The 20,306-nt window shown below is 36.6% G+C and overlaps 1 protein-coding gene across 1 annotated transcript in view; it reads left to right on the top strand.

The window, feature by feature from the left end:
* The window catches only part of LOC140148913 (protein fantom-like), a 64,103-nt gene that overhangs the window by 22,649 nt on the left and 21,148 nt on the right, over positions 1–20,306 (top strand). Inside the window, 5 exon segments of the mRNA XM_072171013.1 lie at positions 5,613–5,728; positions 6,209–6,408; positions 7,722–7,816; positions 8,167–8,341; positions 8,781–8,935. Coding sequence (XP_072027114.1) covers positions 5,613–5,728; positions 6,209–6,408; positions 7,722–7,816; positions 8,167–8,341; positions 8,781–8,935 — 741 coding nt within the window.

Below are 20,306 nucleotides of genomic sequence, written 5' to 3'. Positions count from 1 at the left end.
AATGTAAACAGACCAGAATAATATAACCAACATACTTGAATAAGTGTTCCCTGATGTATGCATGGTATTTTTTATTTTGGGGGTCAAAGGTCATTAAGGGGTCACTTCCTGTTTTTAGCTGAATAACTTCAAGAATTTTTATCTCGAGAACTAAACATGTTAGAATTTTTTAATTAAAATTGGAACAATGCATTTTGTCGGTGTACACAAGGTTTTTTTTTTTTTTGAGGTCAAAGGTCATTAAGGGGGTCAAAAGGTCAATCAAAATTTTCAAAAATCAAAATCCATGTATAAGTTCCGATTAAGCTGAAATTCACCAGGAATATTTCTTATGACCTCCTAAGCACAATGCAAGAGCAGTTGACCCCATCCGTAACCCAGGGGTCAAGTTATAGGGGTCAAATTGCGGCTTGTATCAGCGTCTGTTGACTCTAGTTCCTCATTTTGTGTCTTTTGTGCTGTTTACCAGTCTTATTTACCTGTACCAAGTTGACTTCTATCATAAGATATGTGAGTACTTGAATGAGCACTATGCTGAAAATGCTCCAGTTTTTGACACCAATGCTGGATTTGAGACAGCCAACTTACGGTGCAGAATTTTGCAGCCTTGCAACAACATTGATATAAGCTTACTGTATAATGAATGGGGAATACCACTGGTGCAATAACTAACATCCAACATTGCTCCAATGCCTTTCTTCATCAAAATGAGAACTACATACCCGATCATGAACATGATAGCTTGATAACGTACAGTCGCAAGCAACTTTTAGAGCTTAAACCCAGTAAGAAAGGCAGGGTTTCCAATCAGACTTTAATATGAAACTATTAAATCATTAGGCATTCAACACCGTGACCGTGGACGTAGAGGTGGTGCTCATATAAAGAGAAAAATTCCTGTGTTGTACAGCAATCGTACTCAGTTTGAACATAATGCCACTGTTGATTGCCGGCCACAAATATTGAATCCTGTGCCAACAGTATGCAATCAACCACAACACAATCCTGACAATGTATCTCAGTCTACGCAATCATCTCCGGTTGAGTTACCAAACATTTTTCTCAGTAATACACAATCTTTGATGAACAAATTTGATGAAGCAAAAATCATCTTTGAACAGCAAAGTGTTGATGTGGGCGTGATAACAGAATCATGGTTCAAATCCAGCTTTCATGAACACCAGTTAAACATCTCTGGTTATGAACTGTTTACTAAAAGTAGAGACAACATGCGTGGAGGTGGGGTTGCGGTGTACGTACGAGACTCTTTGCCTGCGACCGCCATGGATTGCATCGAGGTCCCTAAAGATTTAGAATGTATGTGGGTGAAAATTCGACCAATAAGACTCCCACGAGGTATCTCTGCAATTGCTGTATGCGCAGTATACATCACCACTGATTCACCATATCAAAATCTGCTGGAGGAACATTTGATCCAAAGCATCGATCTACTGCGAACCAAATATCCTGAAATTGGGATAGTAATTCTTGGCGATTTTAATCGAATGAACATATATCCTGTTACTAGGGGTAATGACTTGAGCCAACTTATTGATTTTCCTACTGTGGTGATGCCACACTTGATTTAATTCTCACTAACCATGCACTTAAATCTCGGTATAATAAACCCGTTCCAATGTCACCCTTAGGGTTTAGTGATCATGTTTGTGTTTTGTGGAAATCCAAGTTTCAGGCCAAAACAAAAAACACTTTTAAGGGCAGTGTAATGGGAGAGAACACTGACCTTTTCGAGCATCATTATTTTTGAATTGTATGTCCAAAGTATATAAAACTATACATTTTGGAAAGGAAATGAGTCAAGGAATCCCATGGTGACGTCAGATTTGTTCAAAAGTCTCGAGTTTTGAAAAAATCACAAAATGCACTTTTACCCCAATTTTTTGTGACAACTTTAAAAAAAATCCGTTCGAGTAAAAAAAATTAGTTAGTTTTTCATGGAGAAGAGACATGAACTTAGGGAAGATTTTTTTATTTTTTTTGAAATTAAGTCTTATTTTTCGAAATATTGCAAAAAACATGTGAAAAAAAGCAATTTTGTCACTCTATTAAGCTAAAAATTGCACATAATGGTGTAAATTTTTGTTCAAAACAAATATTTTGAAAAAATGAGAAAACCGTCCCTAGACTTTGATGTGCTCTAAGCGATAGTGCAAAAGGTTTACCTTTTGCTTGCATATTTTTCGAGTTATCTTGTCACAAAAATCGTATAATATTGTTAAAATGAACTCTGAGAAATCGACGTTTTAGTAAAAAAATGTCAAAATTTTGCACAAAACGTCCTTATATTTTAAAACGGCAAGAATTTCACGCTTGTAAAAGCTGTATCTGGTGCATGGTCTAAATATGCATCTTTTTGCACCAATGAATCTATAATGTCTGTTTTTAGTGCGCCTAAATCAAAAATAATAAAAAAATCTAAGTGGCTTTTTCACTGCAAATTTTTGTTTTGTTTACATCACATTTGCTGGCATTAACAACATACCGAATGCGCCTTGACTGCGTTGGACATACGCATGAGAGTTGCGCCACGTCACACGACGCTGAATCGCAGCGTGTAATCACAATATTTCACATTCGCGCATTGCCGACTCATTATTTCCGCCAATTTACTAAGCTGTCTTGAGCCATGTGACTTTTTAGAGTTGAAAAGAGTGAAATAAATCAAGCAAAAATACAAGTAAATATTAGGAAGTTGTATTTTATCAGTTTCAAGTGAAAGAATACATCTTAGTGTTGATAAATATCAAGAAATCTCAAATTCGGGTGTGGACGAATGTGTCTCCCCTTACTCTGGCCTTAAGATCAACAAGTCACGCCCTTTGAAGAAATCTGGCATAAGTGCTTTTGGTCAGTGGGTTCAGGATCAAGATTGGCATGAGGTTCTTGAGTGTGGTGACACACAAAATAAAGCAGATGTGTTCTATTCAATGCTAGATATCGCCATTGATTCCTGTTTTCCTGTTAAGAAAACAAAAATGCACAATAATGATAAACCGTGGCTTACAACACATATTAAAAAGCTTATTCAGGAGCGTCAAGTTGCATTTGCAAATAAAGACCAGCAGCAGTGGCGCAAACTTAGAAATTTAGTAAAACATGAAATTGAAAAAGCTAAACTTCACTACCATGCCACCAGAATTAGGAACTTACAAACAACAGAACCTAGGAAATGGCATCAACAAATTAGAACTGTTACAAACTCTAGTAAACCTGATCTCAAGATAAACATCCAGGGTATTGAGGACAAAGATTTGAAAGGCATTGCCAATGCTATAAATTCCAAGTTCGCTCATGTGTCTGATTGTTTAGATCCTCTTGACTGTAGCAGGTTACCATCTTATCTTCCTGCTGAAGAGCCAGTTCCTCAGTTATACCCATGGGAAGTTTATGCTGAGTTAAGCAAACTTAAATCTGCCAAATCTTGTGGCCCTGATCAAGTTCCGCCCAAACTGGCCAAAGAGTTTGCATATGAGTTAAGTGTGCCTCTTACCGATATTTTGAATACTTCATATCGTGAGGGTTATGTTCCCGAGCAGTGGAAGAAGGCAATTGTCATCCCTATTCCTAAACAGTACCCACCAAGTATTGACAAGTTGAGACCTGTTTCGCTCACATCAATTTTTGCCAAAATAGCTGAAGGTTTCGTTACTGATTGGGTTCTAAATGATATTCAAAATGATATTGACATCCGCCAATATGGTAATGTAAAAGGAGTGTCAACTTCTCATTATTTAGTTTCTCTTGTTCATTATCTTTTCCAGGGAGCAGAGAGGAGTCGCAATATAGGGACAGTGGTACTTACGGATTTCTCGAAAGCGTTCGACCTTGTCGACCACACGCTTCTTATTGGTAAGATCGTCGATATGGGAGTCCGTAGGTCCATTGTTCCTTGGATTTGCGATTTCCTCCGCAACCGTCAACAGTGTGTCAGATACAACAGTGTACTTTCAGATTATTCAACTCTTCATGGTGGTGTACCCCAGGGTACAAAATTTGGCCCAATTGGGTTTCAAATTCTTATAAATGAAGCTGCCCAAGAAGCTGGTAGTCGCTGTTGGAAATATGTTGATGACTTGACATTTGCTGAGAATTTTTCCGGTGGTTGTGCTAGTTCACTTCAGGATGATCTTGATCAGTTCTCAGAGTGGGCTAGTGACAGCCACCTGAAATTGAATCCCAGCAAGTGTCAAGCCATGCAAATTGCTTTTTCTAATCCATTGCCACCGCATCGCGACTTAAGAATTGGTACTGAACCACTATCATACGTCACCGAAGCCAAAGTTCTTGGTTTGTGGCTACAGAACAACCTTAAATGGAATGTCCAGATGGACGCGATGATAAAAAAGGCTAATTCCTGGTTGTTCATGCTACGAACCTTGAAACGCTTTGGTTTCTCCACTCAAGAGCTTGGTGTCGTATGTAGTGGATATGTCAGGCCAATTCTTGAGTACTCTGATGTGGTGTGGCATTCTGGTATCTCAGCTAAACAGTGCAATGAAATAGAAGCCATTCAAAAACGTGCATGCAGAACAATCCTGGGTCGGCACTATTTATCCTATAGTGATGCGCTTAAAGTTTGCAAGCTGGACACCCATTCTGATAGGAGGGAGGAGCACTGTCTTAGGTTCGCCGAAGGGCTTGCCAAATCTGATCGAACAAGTTCTCTCCTCCCTCCTACCAGAAAGGAGTGTCATGGCCGTTCTTTGCGTAACAGTAATAATTTTTCTCAGTTTAGGACTAGGACTAATCGTTTCAGAAATAGTCCTCTTCCCTTTTTTGTTGATATTCTTAATAAATAAGTTTTGCTTTTTCTTTGCCACCCAGAGTTGTTCTGCATGCTATACTGCTATACTTTTATATGATAATCTTTTCATGTCATTTTATAATGTTAAAAAGTGCAATATTATGATAAATGTTTTACTGTGACTTTTATATATGCAATTTTCTTAAATAATGTAATTCAAATTGTATTTTTTTGTGTGTGTCTTATCGGGTGCAATTTTTTGCTTAAATATTTAATTCTGATTGTTTTATATGTGTATTTTTATATTGTAATTTATTGTATGTAATTTGGCCCAAGGGCCACGAATTTGCAATAAAATAATAATATCAATCAATCAAGACTCAAGACAGGTACAATATTCCACCTAGCAAACCATCCACCGGTCATTTTACCTATCTACTCCTAGGAAAGTTCACATTTCACAGATATTAAGCTATAATTTGGTTCATCTCAAGTGTGGTAGTGACGTATGTATGTATTTCGCTCGCCGCAGTATCAAATCGCGCGAGTAAAATTAAACCCAAGTGAACATGCACACGTACATGGGCGGTTTGTTGGCACGCTTGCAGCGCAACCACGAAGTAGCATTGACGTCACTACCAAACTTGAGGTGAATCAAATTATATATTGTAATTGAACTCAATCATCCTATGATTATAGATGTTCAAAAAGATTTTACTAACTCAGAAGTAGATCAATTCATACAAAAGGCTATGTTTACTGCTGCTCATCAGCCATTGGTCCACAAGCCGGATCTGGCTTAAGAGATTGACGTAACTGTGTTTGTTTCTGTGTTTTCCTTTTTCAGATTGAATATACAAGAGAAGGTCTGAAGCTTTTAGGTGATGATGATCCAGCCACATTTGTAACATACGAATTCTTTGAGTTTGAGTTGCAATCCACACCTGTGGTTAAAGGAGCCAAGTAAGTATATCATGTGATCACCATGCATGTGTCATGTGCCTTTTACATGTTATCTCATGATAGGGAGTTTTTAATGTTTGCATCTAAGAAATGATGTTAAGAGTGACAAGTATTTTTTTAGACACATTGACAAAACTTACATTATTATGTGAACAAAGGCTTATCTATGACAATTTTGAAAAAAGGAAATATGGACTCCTTGTGTTGATTAAAAAAACTGTTCATCAAGAATTGCACATACATGTTGAACCAAGTCAAATGAAATGTTATGATTTTGTTTTGACAGTTGCAGCTCTCCAAAGGCACCCATTGAAAAAAAAATCATGTCAGATTGTGTGGGCTTATCATAATCTATACCTATCAAGCTGCACCCCAATCAAATGTCCTGTTTACCAAAAAATAAGGTATTACACTCCTCAATATAAATAATCCGGAATTGTAGCTCCAATATTAAACTCTTGTGTATATTCTTGTTTGTAGGCCTATATTTGATTTTACATCTCAATACAAAGTTCGTGTGGATGATTTCTTTCTTCAACATCTAATGAAAGGAAGTACCACATTAGAGATGCACCAGGCAGTTGGCACAGATTACCACACTGTAGCTGCATGTCAACTCAAATTTAGAGATTTGTTAGATAAACCTCACGGAAGGGTGCATGGTACATCTCAGCTAGTAGGTAAGTGATTGATTAAAAGGTTGGTTGGATTGGATTGATTGACTGATTGATAAACTTTAGTTGATTAATTTATGGGTTGACCACTTGGTTGATTAAGCAATCAACCAATTGATCAATCTGTGATAGATTAATCCATTGATCAGAGTTAGAAGCAATTGACAACATTTTTGTTTTAGGTATCAGCTATACCATTGAATTCCATCTACAAGCATATACCTCAAAATGATTGTTGTTTTGTTTTTGTTTTCCAAAAGAGATGAAAGTCAGACACTCTCTACAAAAACATTTTGAGTTAAGGTATATTACTGATTCAGGCAGCTGTACAAACATGTATTATTGCAAGATCAATCTTTTTTTTTTTTTGTGGAGGGTGTTTTCCTTTTGTCTCTTTCATCAAAAAACACTCATTTAGAGGCATATTATATGCTTATAGATGAAATTCTACGCCATACATGTCAAATTTAATCAACAAGAAGCACATTTCCTGTCCTGGAGGATTATGAATTATGCCATGGTTAATTGTTTACATAAGCTATTGGAAATCATGTAAAGCTGTACCTCAGAAATTCATCTGTTTAAAAGCTTTAGGTAAAAGATATTATATGTGTGTCTTGAAATAAATAAGGTTACTAATGTTGTTGATGGAAAAGTGGTTTAAGGCCAGAGTAATGGGAGAGAACATGGACCTTTTCAAGCATCATTATTTCGGAATTGTATATCCAAAGTATATAAAACTATACATTTTTGGAAAGGATATGAGTCAAGGAATCTCATGGTGACGTCAGTTTTTTTCACTTTTTTACCCCAATTTTTTTGTGACAACCTAGAAAAAAATTCAGTTAGCTTTTCATGAAGAAAAGACATGAACTTAGGGAAATCACAGCATAATCACAATATTTCAGCATTTCACTTATTATTCCGCCTATTTGAGCCATGTGACTTTTTAGAGTTGAAAAGAGTGAAATAAATCAAGCAAAAATACGAGTAAATATTAGCAAGTTGTATTTTATCAGTTTCAAGTGAAAGAATACATCTTATTGATAAATATCAAGAAATCTCAAATTCGGGTGTGGACAAATGTGTCTTCCATTACTCTGGCCTTAAATTTACTTTTACAAAGGATATTCACATTACAAGGTTAGGGTTTTGATGGGTTTGCTATTGGACAAGATCAAATATGGCCACATTGCTTTATAGTTTAGTTCTGAAGAAGTCGGATCTAGTCAAGATGAAAGCATGACATTCTGTAAAAAAGAAATGTCATTTTGAGAGGTGATTGCAAAACTAATATTTGTGTCAATATTTTCTTGTAGGTATAAGGTCAAGTCACACAGGTGCTAATGTAGGTACTGTGGACTTCTGGGTAAGGTTACGAGTACCAATGGAACGAGCACTCAGGCTATTCAGGGTAAGACTTTCAGGAAAATTAAGAACCAAATGGATTTATTTTCTATTTTTTAGTTCAATTATGCTTGTTTTCACATCTGTATTATTTGTATGTAAAAAAGTTTCAATACTGTATTATTTTTTACCACTATTATTTAAAAACTATTTTGTGTTTTTAACATTTGGAAAATTGCAATATTGCAATATGTGAACTAATTAAGGCTTACATTCTAAATATGGACAACAGTGTATATATCTGGATGTATAAAAGTGCAATGTTGTTCTTATGTGATTTGATAGTAAAGCACACCAGGCAATGTTCATTAAATTCTTTTTCTTTTCCATTTACGTCTTGTTCATTGCTGTATTTAGGAACGTGTTAAAGCCATGGGATACATGTCATCTAATCAACGAGCTACACAAGAAGCAATAAGTACATTAGAACAAGCACAAATGAATCAATCTAAGAGAGAGAATAGAGATGAAAATATCAATGAAATTACCATCAAGATTGTCAGGTGTAATGATCTCAAACCCAGGAGAGAAGGTAATCATTAATGCATTCTTATGTAACAGTTGTGTTATTGTTCAAAATTTTAATTTTTAATTGCCAGCTCAATTTTAGGAAATCAATCAACTTTCTTTTATACATTTTTGAAATAAGCTTGACTCATTTCCAAAGGAGCGTATTCCTTTTAAATCTATACATCATTTGCGCAGTAATTATCTCTCAAAGGAGCTAATCTTTTGCACAGTTAACTTCTTTTCCTCAAAATATTACATTTTCAAGTTAGTCTGCTGACATTTTGAGTCAAATTCAGAGAAAATTTGTATTATTTTTCATCAGTGAAATCATAGTAAGCTACTCTTCCTGTAAGAAGAGCATTTTATTAACCTTTTGGATCCTTGTCTTAGTTTTTTGTTGTCTGTGTTGCTGCAACTTGCAGAGTAATTAATCCTAGTATTTGCAATTTGTATTTTTACAGGTGTACAACCTAATCCATATGGGGTTTACAGATTTTTTGTTTTTAATGATCATGATACTACTATAATCACTAGTAGTAATGCACCAGAATTCAACGATACCCACACATACCCAGTACAAATGGATGCAGACTTGGACAAGTATCTCAGAACAGATGTAAGTGGCTGCTTTACCTACATTAAATGGCTTCAGTTGTCAATATATAATATTTTAGTTTAGGAATGTATGAACATATTTCCCAACCACTGAAAAGAATGACAGATTAAAACTATAAGCCTAATTCAGGGGTCTGTAATAGTGAGGCATTAAAATATACAGTGCAAAAAAATAATTAAGGTACCAGTTATGTTCACCTGTATATCCTAAACAAAGACAAATATGTCAAAATTAAAACAAGTGGCCAATACCTGTACTCTTAAAAGCCCTGATGATTTAAGACCTTGTTTGTTGAAATTGGTTGAGAATTAAAGAAAGGTGATCTAAAACCTAAGGAAAACAAAATCAGAAGTTGTATTTTTGTGTTCTAATCAATGAAAACAAGATGCTAGTTTTAGCCAGCTCCCTGTTTGAGAATGCTTTGTGTACAAATCAATAAGGCATGCAATGGAGCAAACTTTTGAATTGACATCTTCCTTGGGGTTTTGGATCGTTATGTCTTTATTTCTTGACTGATTTCAACGAATGAGGTCTTAAATTCGAGCTAAAAGATGCAGCTATTGGCTGCTGGTTCCAATTATGACATATTTGTCTTTGTTTAGGATATACGGGGTGAACATAACTAGTACCTTAATTATTTTATGACTATATATTAAAACAGTGGTTTCTTGAGTCTAAACAACATCAAAGATCCCAATTTAACTTTGCAAACAAGCATGTTTGAAATTAGTCCTCCTTTTGAAGGGACAACTTTGATGTCGTAAAATTGAACAAATGCACTATGGGCTCAAGCCATGATGAATATTGATAAACATTTTATAATAAAGCACAAATAAGTGACATTTGAGGTGAATTGCTGCAAAGTCATAATAAAGTTTGTAAAATAGTGTTAACCCTATTCTTATTAACCCCCATCAATTTCGTGCCATATGGCACGAAATGGCTTAATAATAATGCATGTAAAAAATATTTATACAAATAAGGTCTTATCTTTTGAACAGTTTTGATAATTAGTCACTTCTCTATCAACAAAAAACTTTTTTCCTAATATAACTACCATTTACACATCATAAAATGGTTTAAAATGTTGGAAACTTTTTAAATATAGTCCAAATTAACTTGAATTTCTTTTTATTATATGTAGAAACACGGCAGTGTATTTAAAACTGCATGGAAATGCCACATTGATGTACTCATATACTTCAAAAATGTAAATCAAAATATTTTTTTCATCATATTTGGCTATGAGCTCATTAATTATTCATGAGCTAATTTGCATAAAATTGACACAATTAATTATTGAACTTGTTTTTCTAAAAGATTAAAGTCCAAGCTTGCCAATGGTATGCCACCTATTGGTTTTTACCCAACCGATAACACTGCAACGCAGTAGTTAACATGATACCACCACACCACTCAAATATACCATTTTTGTGGGGGTAATAGAATAGGGTTATTCACTAATTGTTATTCAAATGCAGGCATACTTTAAGCATGGTATTTTAAGAACACAAAATGTTCATGATTTGAAAAGACCCATCATTATTACAGCAAGTAATTTGTCCCAAAAGTTAAACATTTTCTAAAAGGCTTACAGGAAATAGAAATATTTGCGAGCATTAAAATATTGCAAATCCATGTCACTCGCGAAATTCACAACATTTTCATGAACATTTCATGCTTTACAGTCTATCTTTCAGAATTATTTGCTGCCCTGCCCTGCACATGTGTACTGAATGGTATGGTTAGCAAACATGACAATAAGGTAGACTGACAATATTATTTATAAGGTTTCCTGCAGTAGAACGGACCCGCCGCATATCGCGAATCCATTGTTTTATTTATACCGCAGGCCGCCGACCCAATTAGACGCTATCAGCTAATCTGCTTTATCACGAGAGTGTGAGACTGATCAATAAACACCATCGCATCAACTCAATACGAAGCCTACCGCGGTAAGCCGCAAGCACAGATCTATTTACATACCTAATTGGCAACAAGGAAGAACAAACATTGTCACCGTCTACTCGATCGATCGGGAGTATTTACCCACTTGTGTTGTCACCGATTTGAAACTCATGTCCACTTAATATCTTAAATCATGATTATATTGTGAAGTTGATAGTTTACATATAACTGTATGATGTTGTGGAGTTGATAATATATAATTAAGATATAACTGTATTGTATGTTTATATTTTGCTGGCGATCACAAAGTGTACTGTGTTGTCCGGGTAGCTCCGGTACGGGTGTATATATGCAGAGAAGATATGAGACAATTTGTCAAAAAGGATGAACTGTTATCGTGGTCGTAGGCCTATAGGCCTTCTGATACTATCAAATAAATTTAAGGGGCAATGACAACGCCCCCGAAACTTTTGAATTAGACCTATAGCTTTTTAAGAGCTAATTAGAATTAAGAAGACATTCTGGGCTACTGATGTCTAATATGACAAACCCTGAAAATAGACCTAGGCCTACTCATTTTAAAATCGCCGGTAAAAATTGTTTTAACCATAGTTTAACCCGGGAGTTTAACCTAGTCCTAGAAAGCTTATCTTTTTGATATCAACTCACCAACTTAGGCCTAAATGCGCCTAATATTCCTCATTGTTGTAATATTACATGGGCTATCGCGAGAACCTCAGATATACACGACTGACCACGACCGTCATGCAATCCCCTTTTCCGCATTGATAAATCTGCACAATCGCCTCGTGTTTATTTTTTTAAACGCTACAAATATCAGAATCATAAGTTATGAATATTAAATGAAAAGTATAATCCATGCAGGGTTCGAATTCGCCGGTTTCGCATCGCGGAATGCGATGCAAAACTTGCCAATTGCTATACACTTCCCTGCTATCATACATCGCAACATCGAACAGTAGATGATCGCAACATGTGTGATGCATAATTTTTCCCTATAAATTTGGCTCCATTTTGACTGATTCAGCATCATCCAGCATGTTCAGTGCTCAGAAAATGGCCTAGTAAAATTGTGTCTTCAACAGATCGCCAGTAAAATGTTGGCTAGTTTCATATCCAATCCATGTTTATTTACATTATGACTCGATTCCCCATGAATCATGCATGTCCGTAGAACTAAAACAGAACCTTTAATTATTCATCCCCGTAATATTATTCATTCTTCATAAAATATGTAACGAAAATAGTACTGATGACCGTATTCGGAAAACGTAATTTAAAAAAACCACGTGCGATTCGCTGATAACCGCGGTGTTTCCATGCCGTAGGTTTCTAAGTCTAAATGAAAACTGAAGCTCCATTGCGCATGGTACCAACGCACACATCAAACCCGGAAGAGATCAGATGATTGGCACTTGTTTGCGGCAAATTTTGACGACTTTCTAGTGAGTTTGGAAGTGGCGATTTCAAACAAATTTTTCGGAAACTACTCTCCAAATATCTAACTACGGTAAATAAATGTAGTTTTTGTACATAAAATGTTTGGTTAGATGAGATTGGATGGGTGCCTTGCGCAAGAAAGTGAATGAACTGGGCACTTTGTGTAGTACAAATAAATTCATAGACTTGGGAAGATTTTCAACATGGGAGGGGGGGGGGCTTAAACTTTAAAAATATTTTGTGGGACCACACTGGGGTGCGCGAGGCCTCGCAGTCAGAAAATTTTGCAAAATATAGGTCACAAAGACCCATTTTCCCAGATCGGTATTCAGAGCGAACGATGTCATACAGTTCTTGGAGTAGGCCTATTTATTTTTGACATTTTGTCAAAATGATCGCCAATTGTTTGTGCCGAAAATGTAATTTTTCTTGGAAACTACGATGATCATTAAAAAAAAAAATGCACTAAAAATGTTTATCTCATTTTAAAAGCTATTCGCGCGGGGTCCTGAGACAAACCTTTTTTGTTTTGGCCTTATAAAGTTACGCTCATGCGTACGTCTGTCGGCATTTCTAAGAGATCACGAGTCTCAAAGGATGCCGCAGTTCGCCGCAAAGTATACCGCCGTCCGCCGCACATTGGATTTAACAGGTTTGTGTACAATATCATCGATTATATAGGGACTACTTGACATTGTCTATGCATTGTTTACAGATTACATTGCTTTTGACAGATTCAGAGAAGATTACATTGCTTTTGCCAGATTACATTGGTTTTGCCAGATTACATTGGTTTTGCCAGATTACATTAGATTACGTTATCACCCATAAAATACCTGCTATGCATACATCAATTAACGAATTGGTATAGGATGTGTCAATAAAATTCTCATGATTTTTTAAGGACGTGCTATTATATTTTATAGGCCTACTGGGGATGAATGTTGAGATCGGGCAAGTTTTTGTTTCTGTTTGTTTGCTTGTTGTTTTGTTTTTTTAGGTAGGCCTATTTAGGGGCTGTGCAATAACTATGAGCCCTGGGGGGAGGGAGAAATTGGGGGGGGGGGGCAAGAAATTTATGGCGAGCCGAAAGGGGGGGGCAAGCGATTTTTGGCCAGCCGAGAGGGGGGGGGCGAGCGATTTTGGCACACATTCATGGGGCGCCTTTTCAATATAACGCTCTAAAAAGGGTTAGGAAAACAGTACGAAAACGCTTTAATATGCAAATTTTCCTGCTCGCTGCGCTCGCAACATATATCTAGACCTTTTAAAGTTTGAAAATTGGGATCCCAAAAATTTGGCATGTGTAAAAGGGGGGGGGGGTGCAAAGATTTTTTGGCGGGCCGAGAGGGGGGGCAAGCGATTTTTGGCAGGCCGAGGGGGGGGGGCAAGCGAATTTTGGCGGGCCGTTCGGAAATTTTACCCCCCCGGGGGGCTTATAATTATTGCACAGCCCCTTATTGCATGAGCTATTTTTCTGTTTCTTGCTTTTTCAATATACATTTTCAGTGGCGTACCGTGGCCGCTCCTACCCCGGGGGGCTGAAGCAAAGGATTTTCGGCGCTAGCGCCCTAAAAGCAACACATTTTGATGTGTAGTACCTTTTTTCAAAAATTGTTAGACTTTTTCACATTTTTCCGCCCTTTTTTCTTTCCCAATTCTTTTTGCCGCCCCTTCGTTTTTTGCCGCCCCTGTTTTGCCCCCCCCCCCCTTCTTCCCCCGCCGCTCCTTCTTTTTGGCCGCCCCCTGCTTTTACCTCGGGGGCTGGCGCCCCCAAAGCCCCCCCCCCCCAAATACGCGCATGCATTTAACACTGCAGTGATGTATGGATTCGGACTCAAATCCACTTTTTGCTGGACCCCCCCTTTTCTATAAAAAAAAAAAGGTTGAGATTTTTATACATTTTAATAGCATACACTGACGGTAAAATACCCGTCAATTAAAGTTGCCAGCATTGTACCGCAAAAACGATGATGTTTACAAGTACCGTATAATTAGCATAATAGCATATATACGGTATTCTGTAAAAGTACGGTAGAATGTCCATAAAATACGGTAGAAAGCACGTGTTGCCAACATTCAACCATGATTTGTTGATGTAACTAGTCACCACAAAAGTTAGGCCGTATAAAATTAATGTTTTGGTTCTCGTCCTGAGGATTTTCATGAATTGATGAGGGAGGGAGGTGTTTTTTTTGTTTTTTTTTTTTTTCTCAATGTAAAATTAGCATTGTCAGTAGTTTTCGGTCTTCTCCAACAGTGCTCGAGGAAACGATGAGGCCCTTTTTTTTTTTTTTAAAATGTGAGATTCTTAGGGATAAACCCTATAAAAAAAAAAAAAAAGACTTGGAAGTGATGCTTGTTCTCTAATAAACTTATTTATATGTATGAAGATTTCATAAATCATTCCAAAGTCTTAAAAAATTGAAAAATCTAAAAAAAAAATAAAATCTGACAAATCCCAGAAATTGAGGAGGGAGGGGACGAGAACCAAAATATTAATTTTACACGGCCTTATACGAACTTAGCATTTAAACACAATCTGCCAGGACAATACGGCTATTTATTATTTAAAAATATTGGAAGATGTAACACTTTACACGCAAAAAAATATAAACAAATACAGCCTGATGTGAAATCGCTTCTCACACACTTGTCCCGAACGGCTGTACACATTGACCACAAAGACCACCGCCCAGCGTTACCATAGTTACAACTAGATGCATGGTACCAGGGATGTGAGAGTATAGCCTCACATCCCTGATGTAAATAACATACTTGACCCGTTGATGACCTATTATCATGATCATTATTATTGGGGAGCGGTTGGGGACCATGTGTATGTAACCATGGTAACCAGACGGAATGGCAACAACATATGTGTGCGTGTAACCCTGGTGTAAACATAATTTTGATATTGACTTTTAAAATTCAATATCAAAATGTTTATCCGCATGCCGCAGTGACGGTATCGGGAATTATGGGAGGGGGAGCAGCGAGAGGGAGGGGAAACAGATATTGGTATATAAGGGGGCTGGCATTTTCTTCGGAAGAGGGTAGGTCCCAAATATATTGGGGCTCATAAACTTTTGGAAAAAAAAAGGGGGTCATAAAATATTTGATGACCAAAAATGTATAGGGAGTCACAAGATGACCACAGATAGTGTGTTTTAAGCATATATAGGGGTAAGGTGGGGGAGGGGTCATTAAATATTTGTTGTCAAAATAGGGGGTCGCAATTTTATTGGCGCCGACTTTTTATAAATTTGGACCCCCCCCCCCCCCCGCCCCTTCCGAAGAAAATGCCAGCCCCATAAACGTGCGGTGAAAAATTGTTGGAAAAGTTTCCTCTGCACCTCAATCTCTCTCCCTTTTTAGTTAGATTCTTGAGCTCTGGGCTCCCCCCCCCAAAAAAAAATCGGGTTCTGTTGGCAAAAAATATAGCAAGTCTGTGGCCATCCCCCCTCCGTCCGTTCTGAAAAACTGGCTACACACCAAAATGTGTAGGACAACGATATTTTAATATTTAAAAATATTGGCCAGCATTATTGTAGGGAAACAACGCGCCCTGCCTCCTCCCTCCCCGTCATTAATTATAGCTACTCCAATAATAATTTGACAAATTAGAGCGCAGTGAGTATGAATTGAGTAGGCCTATAAAGCATGGAAGGGCTAGTACTTCCATGGTATAACATGCAGTGGCATAGATTTCTTTTTTGACATGGGGGGTGGGGTTGGAAAAAAGTATAGTAAATCAGGCACCTTTTGGCAAGAGAATAAGTTTATGGTACAAATGAAAAATTGTGCCTTATTAAAGCTAAACTGGTGTAAATATGGTGCAAAAGTGGAATAATTTCGCAAAAAATTGGCACCAATCGGACCCAACCGGGTCTGATTGGGGGGGCAAGCCGTTTTGGGGGCATTTTCCTATGGCATTTTCTAAATTTTGCAATCAATTGGGGGGGGCACGTGCCCTTTGACGCGACGCCACTGGGAGGATGAATGTATTGAAAATCCCCCATGGCAAAATATTGGGAGGATATATCCCCACCTCGGGATGGTGTCAGGACGTTTCGCCCCACACCAGTACATACCACTACCAGTTCGCCCCAATACACGTACATACCACTACCACTTCGCCCCAATACACGTACATACCGCGACCAGTTCGCCCCAATACACGTACATACCGCGACCAGTTCGCCCCAATTGACTCACTGTGTAAACTGTAAAGTGCCGTGAATGCAGTGCATGCGGTCATATGGCCAATCAATACAACTTCCAATTGTTTGCATTTATATTCATGTATTTATGGAATAATCAATACGACCTATTCATATACCGGGAAATAATAATTAATACGGTATTATAGTAAAAATTATAGTATTATTATTATTTTCTTCTTATGATAACAATAAAAATAACTATCATTATTATTAATAGTACTATAAGTATATATTAATCATATCTTAATTATTATTATATTATTGAATCACTTTACATTGTGTTGTTTAATTTGTTTATTTACTGTATAGGCCTATATCTTTAAGCTTTGTAAACAAATTTGACGGTGTTCTATGAATGTTATGCCATTAAAATGTATTTATGTATTTTATGAATTTGTCATGTTTTACAATCCATTGTTCGTAACTAATACAATTTGTATTTTCGGTAGACAGTATGCAGTGCTGTTTTTAAATAAATGTTGAGTATTTGTAACAATTTGGCTGGTGCTATATATAAACGTGTAATGCTATGAATTTGTTTAGAAACCCATGTGATTCAGCCCCGAGATTCAGTTGAGCTGACTATGTTTATGTTATGAAAACATTTTTTTTTTGATCATGTACTCTTCCATCCATATGGGTTTTTTTTACTTACCTATTTTATCGAGTATGTTTTACGACCCCAAGAATTACGGGCCGTGTTTTGAAATTGTGACGTAGGCCTATATCGGGAGGCACGCGAAGAAGAAAAAGTTGGGATTTTGTTTGCAAAACTGATTAAAGCCCAGTAGGCCTATTAATACGATGTCGGTCAAATTTTAATTTGGTTATCCTTTGGCAAAATACCGGGGCAAAATATTATTAGTAACGCGCTCCTTTACCCACATCCAAAGACCCGTCCTTCTTTTTTTCACGCAAAAGGCAAATGTTTGCTCCCAAGACAATTTTGTGGGAAAAGTCCTATATGTTCAGATCTGCAGGCAGCCAAAAGATTTTTGGTGTCTTGCAGTGCATGCAGCATGCGTTTGAACGTACATACATTATTATATCATCATGCATGCGGCAGGGTCGGATCCAGGAATTTTTGATAAAGGGGGCGCCTTTTGGTCGACGACGAAAAAATGTGTTAAAGGGGTTACCCCTCGAAAACTCAACGGTTTTGGCCCATTGTTTGCTGTTCATGGCCGAATTTGTTCCTTTTTTAAATTTCTTACAATTTTGTATTTTTAAGTTACCGGCGCCCTTCGCTAGTCAAAAAATAGAGGGGGCGCGCGCCGGCTGCGCCCCCCCCTAAATCCGCCCCTGCATGGTACTGTATACTTTTAATGTAGGAGTGTGATTTTTGACGCCCTAGGCCTATAAACGTTTAACAATAACACCCCTCCACACCCCGCCCCGCCCACACGCACCCCCACATACTGAAGCTCACCTTCATTCAGCAGTATAAACACACATACTAGAAGAATTGAGCGCGGAAATGGAAAATGACACTTTTGCGCACATGAATCTGAATTTGAGTTTTCTTTCTCCAATAATTCGAAATGGAAAATCTTTCCCAAATAATTTTGTTTCTTTGCTTGGTTAGTTATTCTCTATACAACCACACCCGGTATACCCCCACACCCCCCCCCCACACACACAATGGCACAACACACATCGTCATGCTCGGTCACCCATATACTCAAACTTGAAATTTGGCGCAGAAATGGAAAATCACTTTGACACTATGCATATATAAATGTTATTGAAATCTAAAACCAAAGAAAACAACAAGATATTTATTTTAATTTAAGACCAGAGGAAAAAGCTGAACTTCTGGTATGGAAGAATGGAGTTTCCAACATTAGGCCTACTCATGATAATGGTGTCTTCCATGCATGCAGCATGTATTATAGACATTATTATATCTTCATGCATGGTAATGTATCCGGTAATGTATACTTTTCATGCAAGAATGGGATTTCTGACGTTGTAGGCATACTAAACCTTTTAAAAACAACTATTTTTTACACCCCTATGAACAGTATTGAACAGAATAAAAGAATTGAGCGCGGAATTGGAAAATGTTACTTTTGCGCGCATAAATCCGAATTTGTGTTTTCTTTCCGCTATAATTCTAAATGGAAAATATTTCCCATTTAATTCTTTTACAACATAATATAGGCTAAAGCCACGATTTCTCCGTGTTACGAAATTAAAATTAAGTGTTACAAATTGGACGATTTCCGTGATTTTCCGTTTTCCAATCATTATAAAGCACTGAAAATTGAAAACAAACATGTTTTATAAGTGTATTTTGTATTACCCTTTACTGTAGTAGGCCTAGAATTAATGCTAAAATGGGTTGTTTAATGGTTGATTACTGCCAAATAATCACGTTTCTTTGTTTTATTTTGCAAATCAACACAACAGTTAGACAGTTTACCACAGTTTTTTACTATTTTGTGGCATTTTCAAATTTCCGTGGGCAAACCCCGAATTCCGTGATTTTTTCCGTTTTTCCGTATCACGGAGAAATCGTGGCTTTAATATAGGCCTAATACAATATTTCACACGAGAGATATTCAATTTATTTATTCTCTGAGAACAAACTTTTTCTTCTTCAATTTTGTTTTTACTTTAAAAATGTAAAAAAAAAAGGGCGATAGCCTATATAATGTTTAAAAATGTCAAAATGTTTAATCTGTCGTTTACATATCCTTCCTAAAACACAAAAGTGCGACTATTTCCAAACACCTAAATTAGCTAAAAATTTAGGACATGTTACAAAACTATATTTTCTAGAATTTCATAGAATAATTTAAATGTAGCTTGTACCGTTTTTTTGTGGCATCCTTCAGAACTGAGCGGTCCGTTACCAATATAGCTCAATATTTTCGGTCAAATCTCCATTCAATTAACACGGGGAGTTGGCTAGCTATGAGCTAGCTATGCCTTGCCCTCACTCATATTTTACGAAAGTGCGACTATTTCTGAACATCTAACCTAGCTGTAATTTTAGGTCATGTTAGAGAAATATATTTGCTAGAAGTTTGGAGAATAGTTAAAATATTGGCTGGTTATTTTTCACACAGTGATGTTAACTAGTCAAGTGCCCATTCTTCCAACATACATACATCATTTGTAGAGGTCACGCGTCAATGGTGAGAGCACTGTGTATTGTGTATAGGAAAACGGACAGTAACTGCAGTATGAAAGTGTCAGGAAAGAGTATCATGGAGAGTCTTTGTGACCCTTTATAATCCTCATGATCGGAAAAAGTAACAATCAGGGTCAGGATTTCTCCTTTTTGGTGTCCATATAACTCCTTCGAAGAGTCACTTTTATATGACTATTAAAAAGAGTCGGGAAAAAGTATCATATAGAGTCTCTGTGACCCTCTATAATCCTCATGTTTTGAAAAAGTAACAATCAGAGTCGGTATTTCTCCTTTTTTGGTATCCCAATAACTCTTTCGAAGAGTCACTTTTATATGACCATTGAAAAGATTCAGGAACGAGATATAATATTAAATAATATTAAATAATAATAACAATAATAATAATAATAATAATAATAATAATAATAATAATAATAATAATAATAATAATAATAATAATAATAATAACACTAATAATAATAATAATAATAATAATAATAATAATAATAATAATAATAATAATAATAATAATAGGCCTAATAAATAATAATGATAATGATAATAATAATGATGATGATAATAATGATAATGCTTATAACCCTACTAGCTATGTAATTATAATAATAACAATATTGCT

The sequence above is a fragment of the Amphiura filiformis genome, chromosome 3 (genome assembly GCF_039555335.1).
Source record: "Amphiura filiformis chromosome 3, Afil_fr2py, whole genome shotgun sequence".
In the NCBI taxonomy this organism is placed as follows: domain Eukaryota; kingdom Metazoa; phylum Echinodermata; class Ophiuroidea; order Amphilepidida; family Amphiuridae; genus Amphiura; species Amphiura filiformis.
This window is presented reverse-complemented; position numbering and strand designations above follow the sequence as displayed.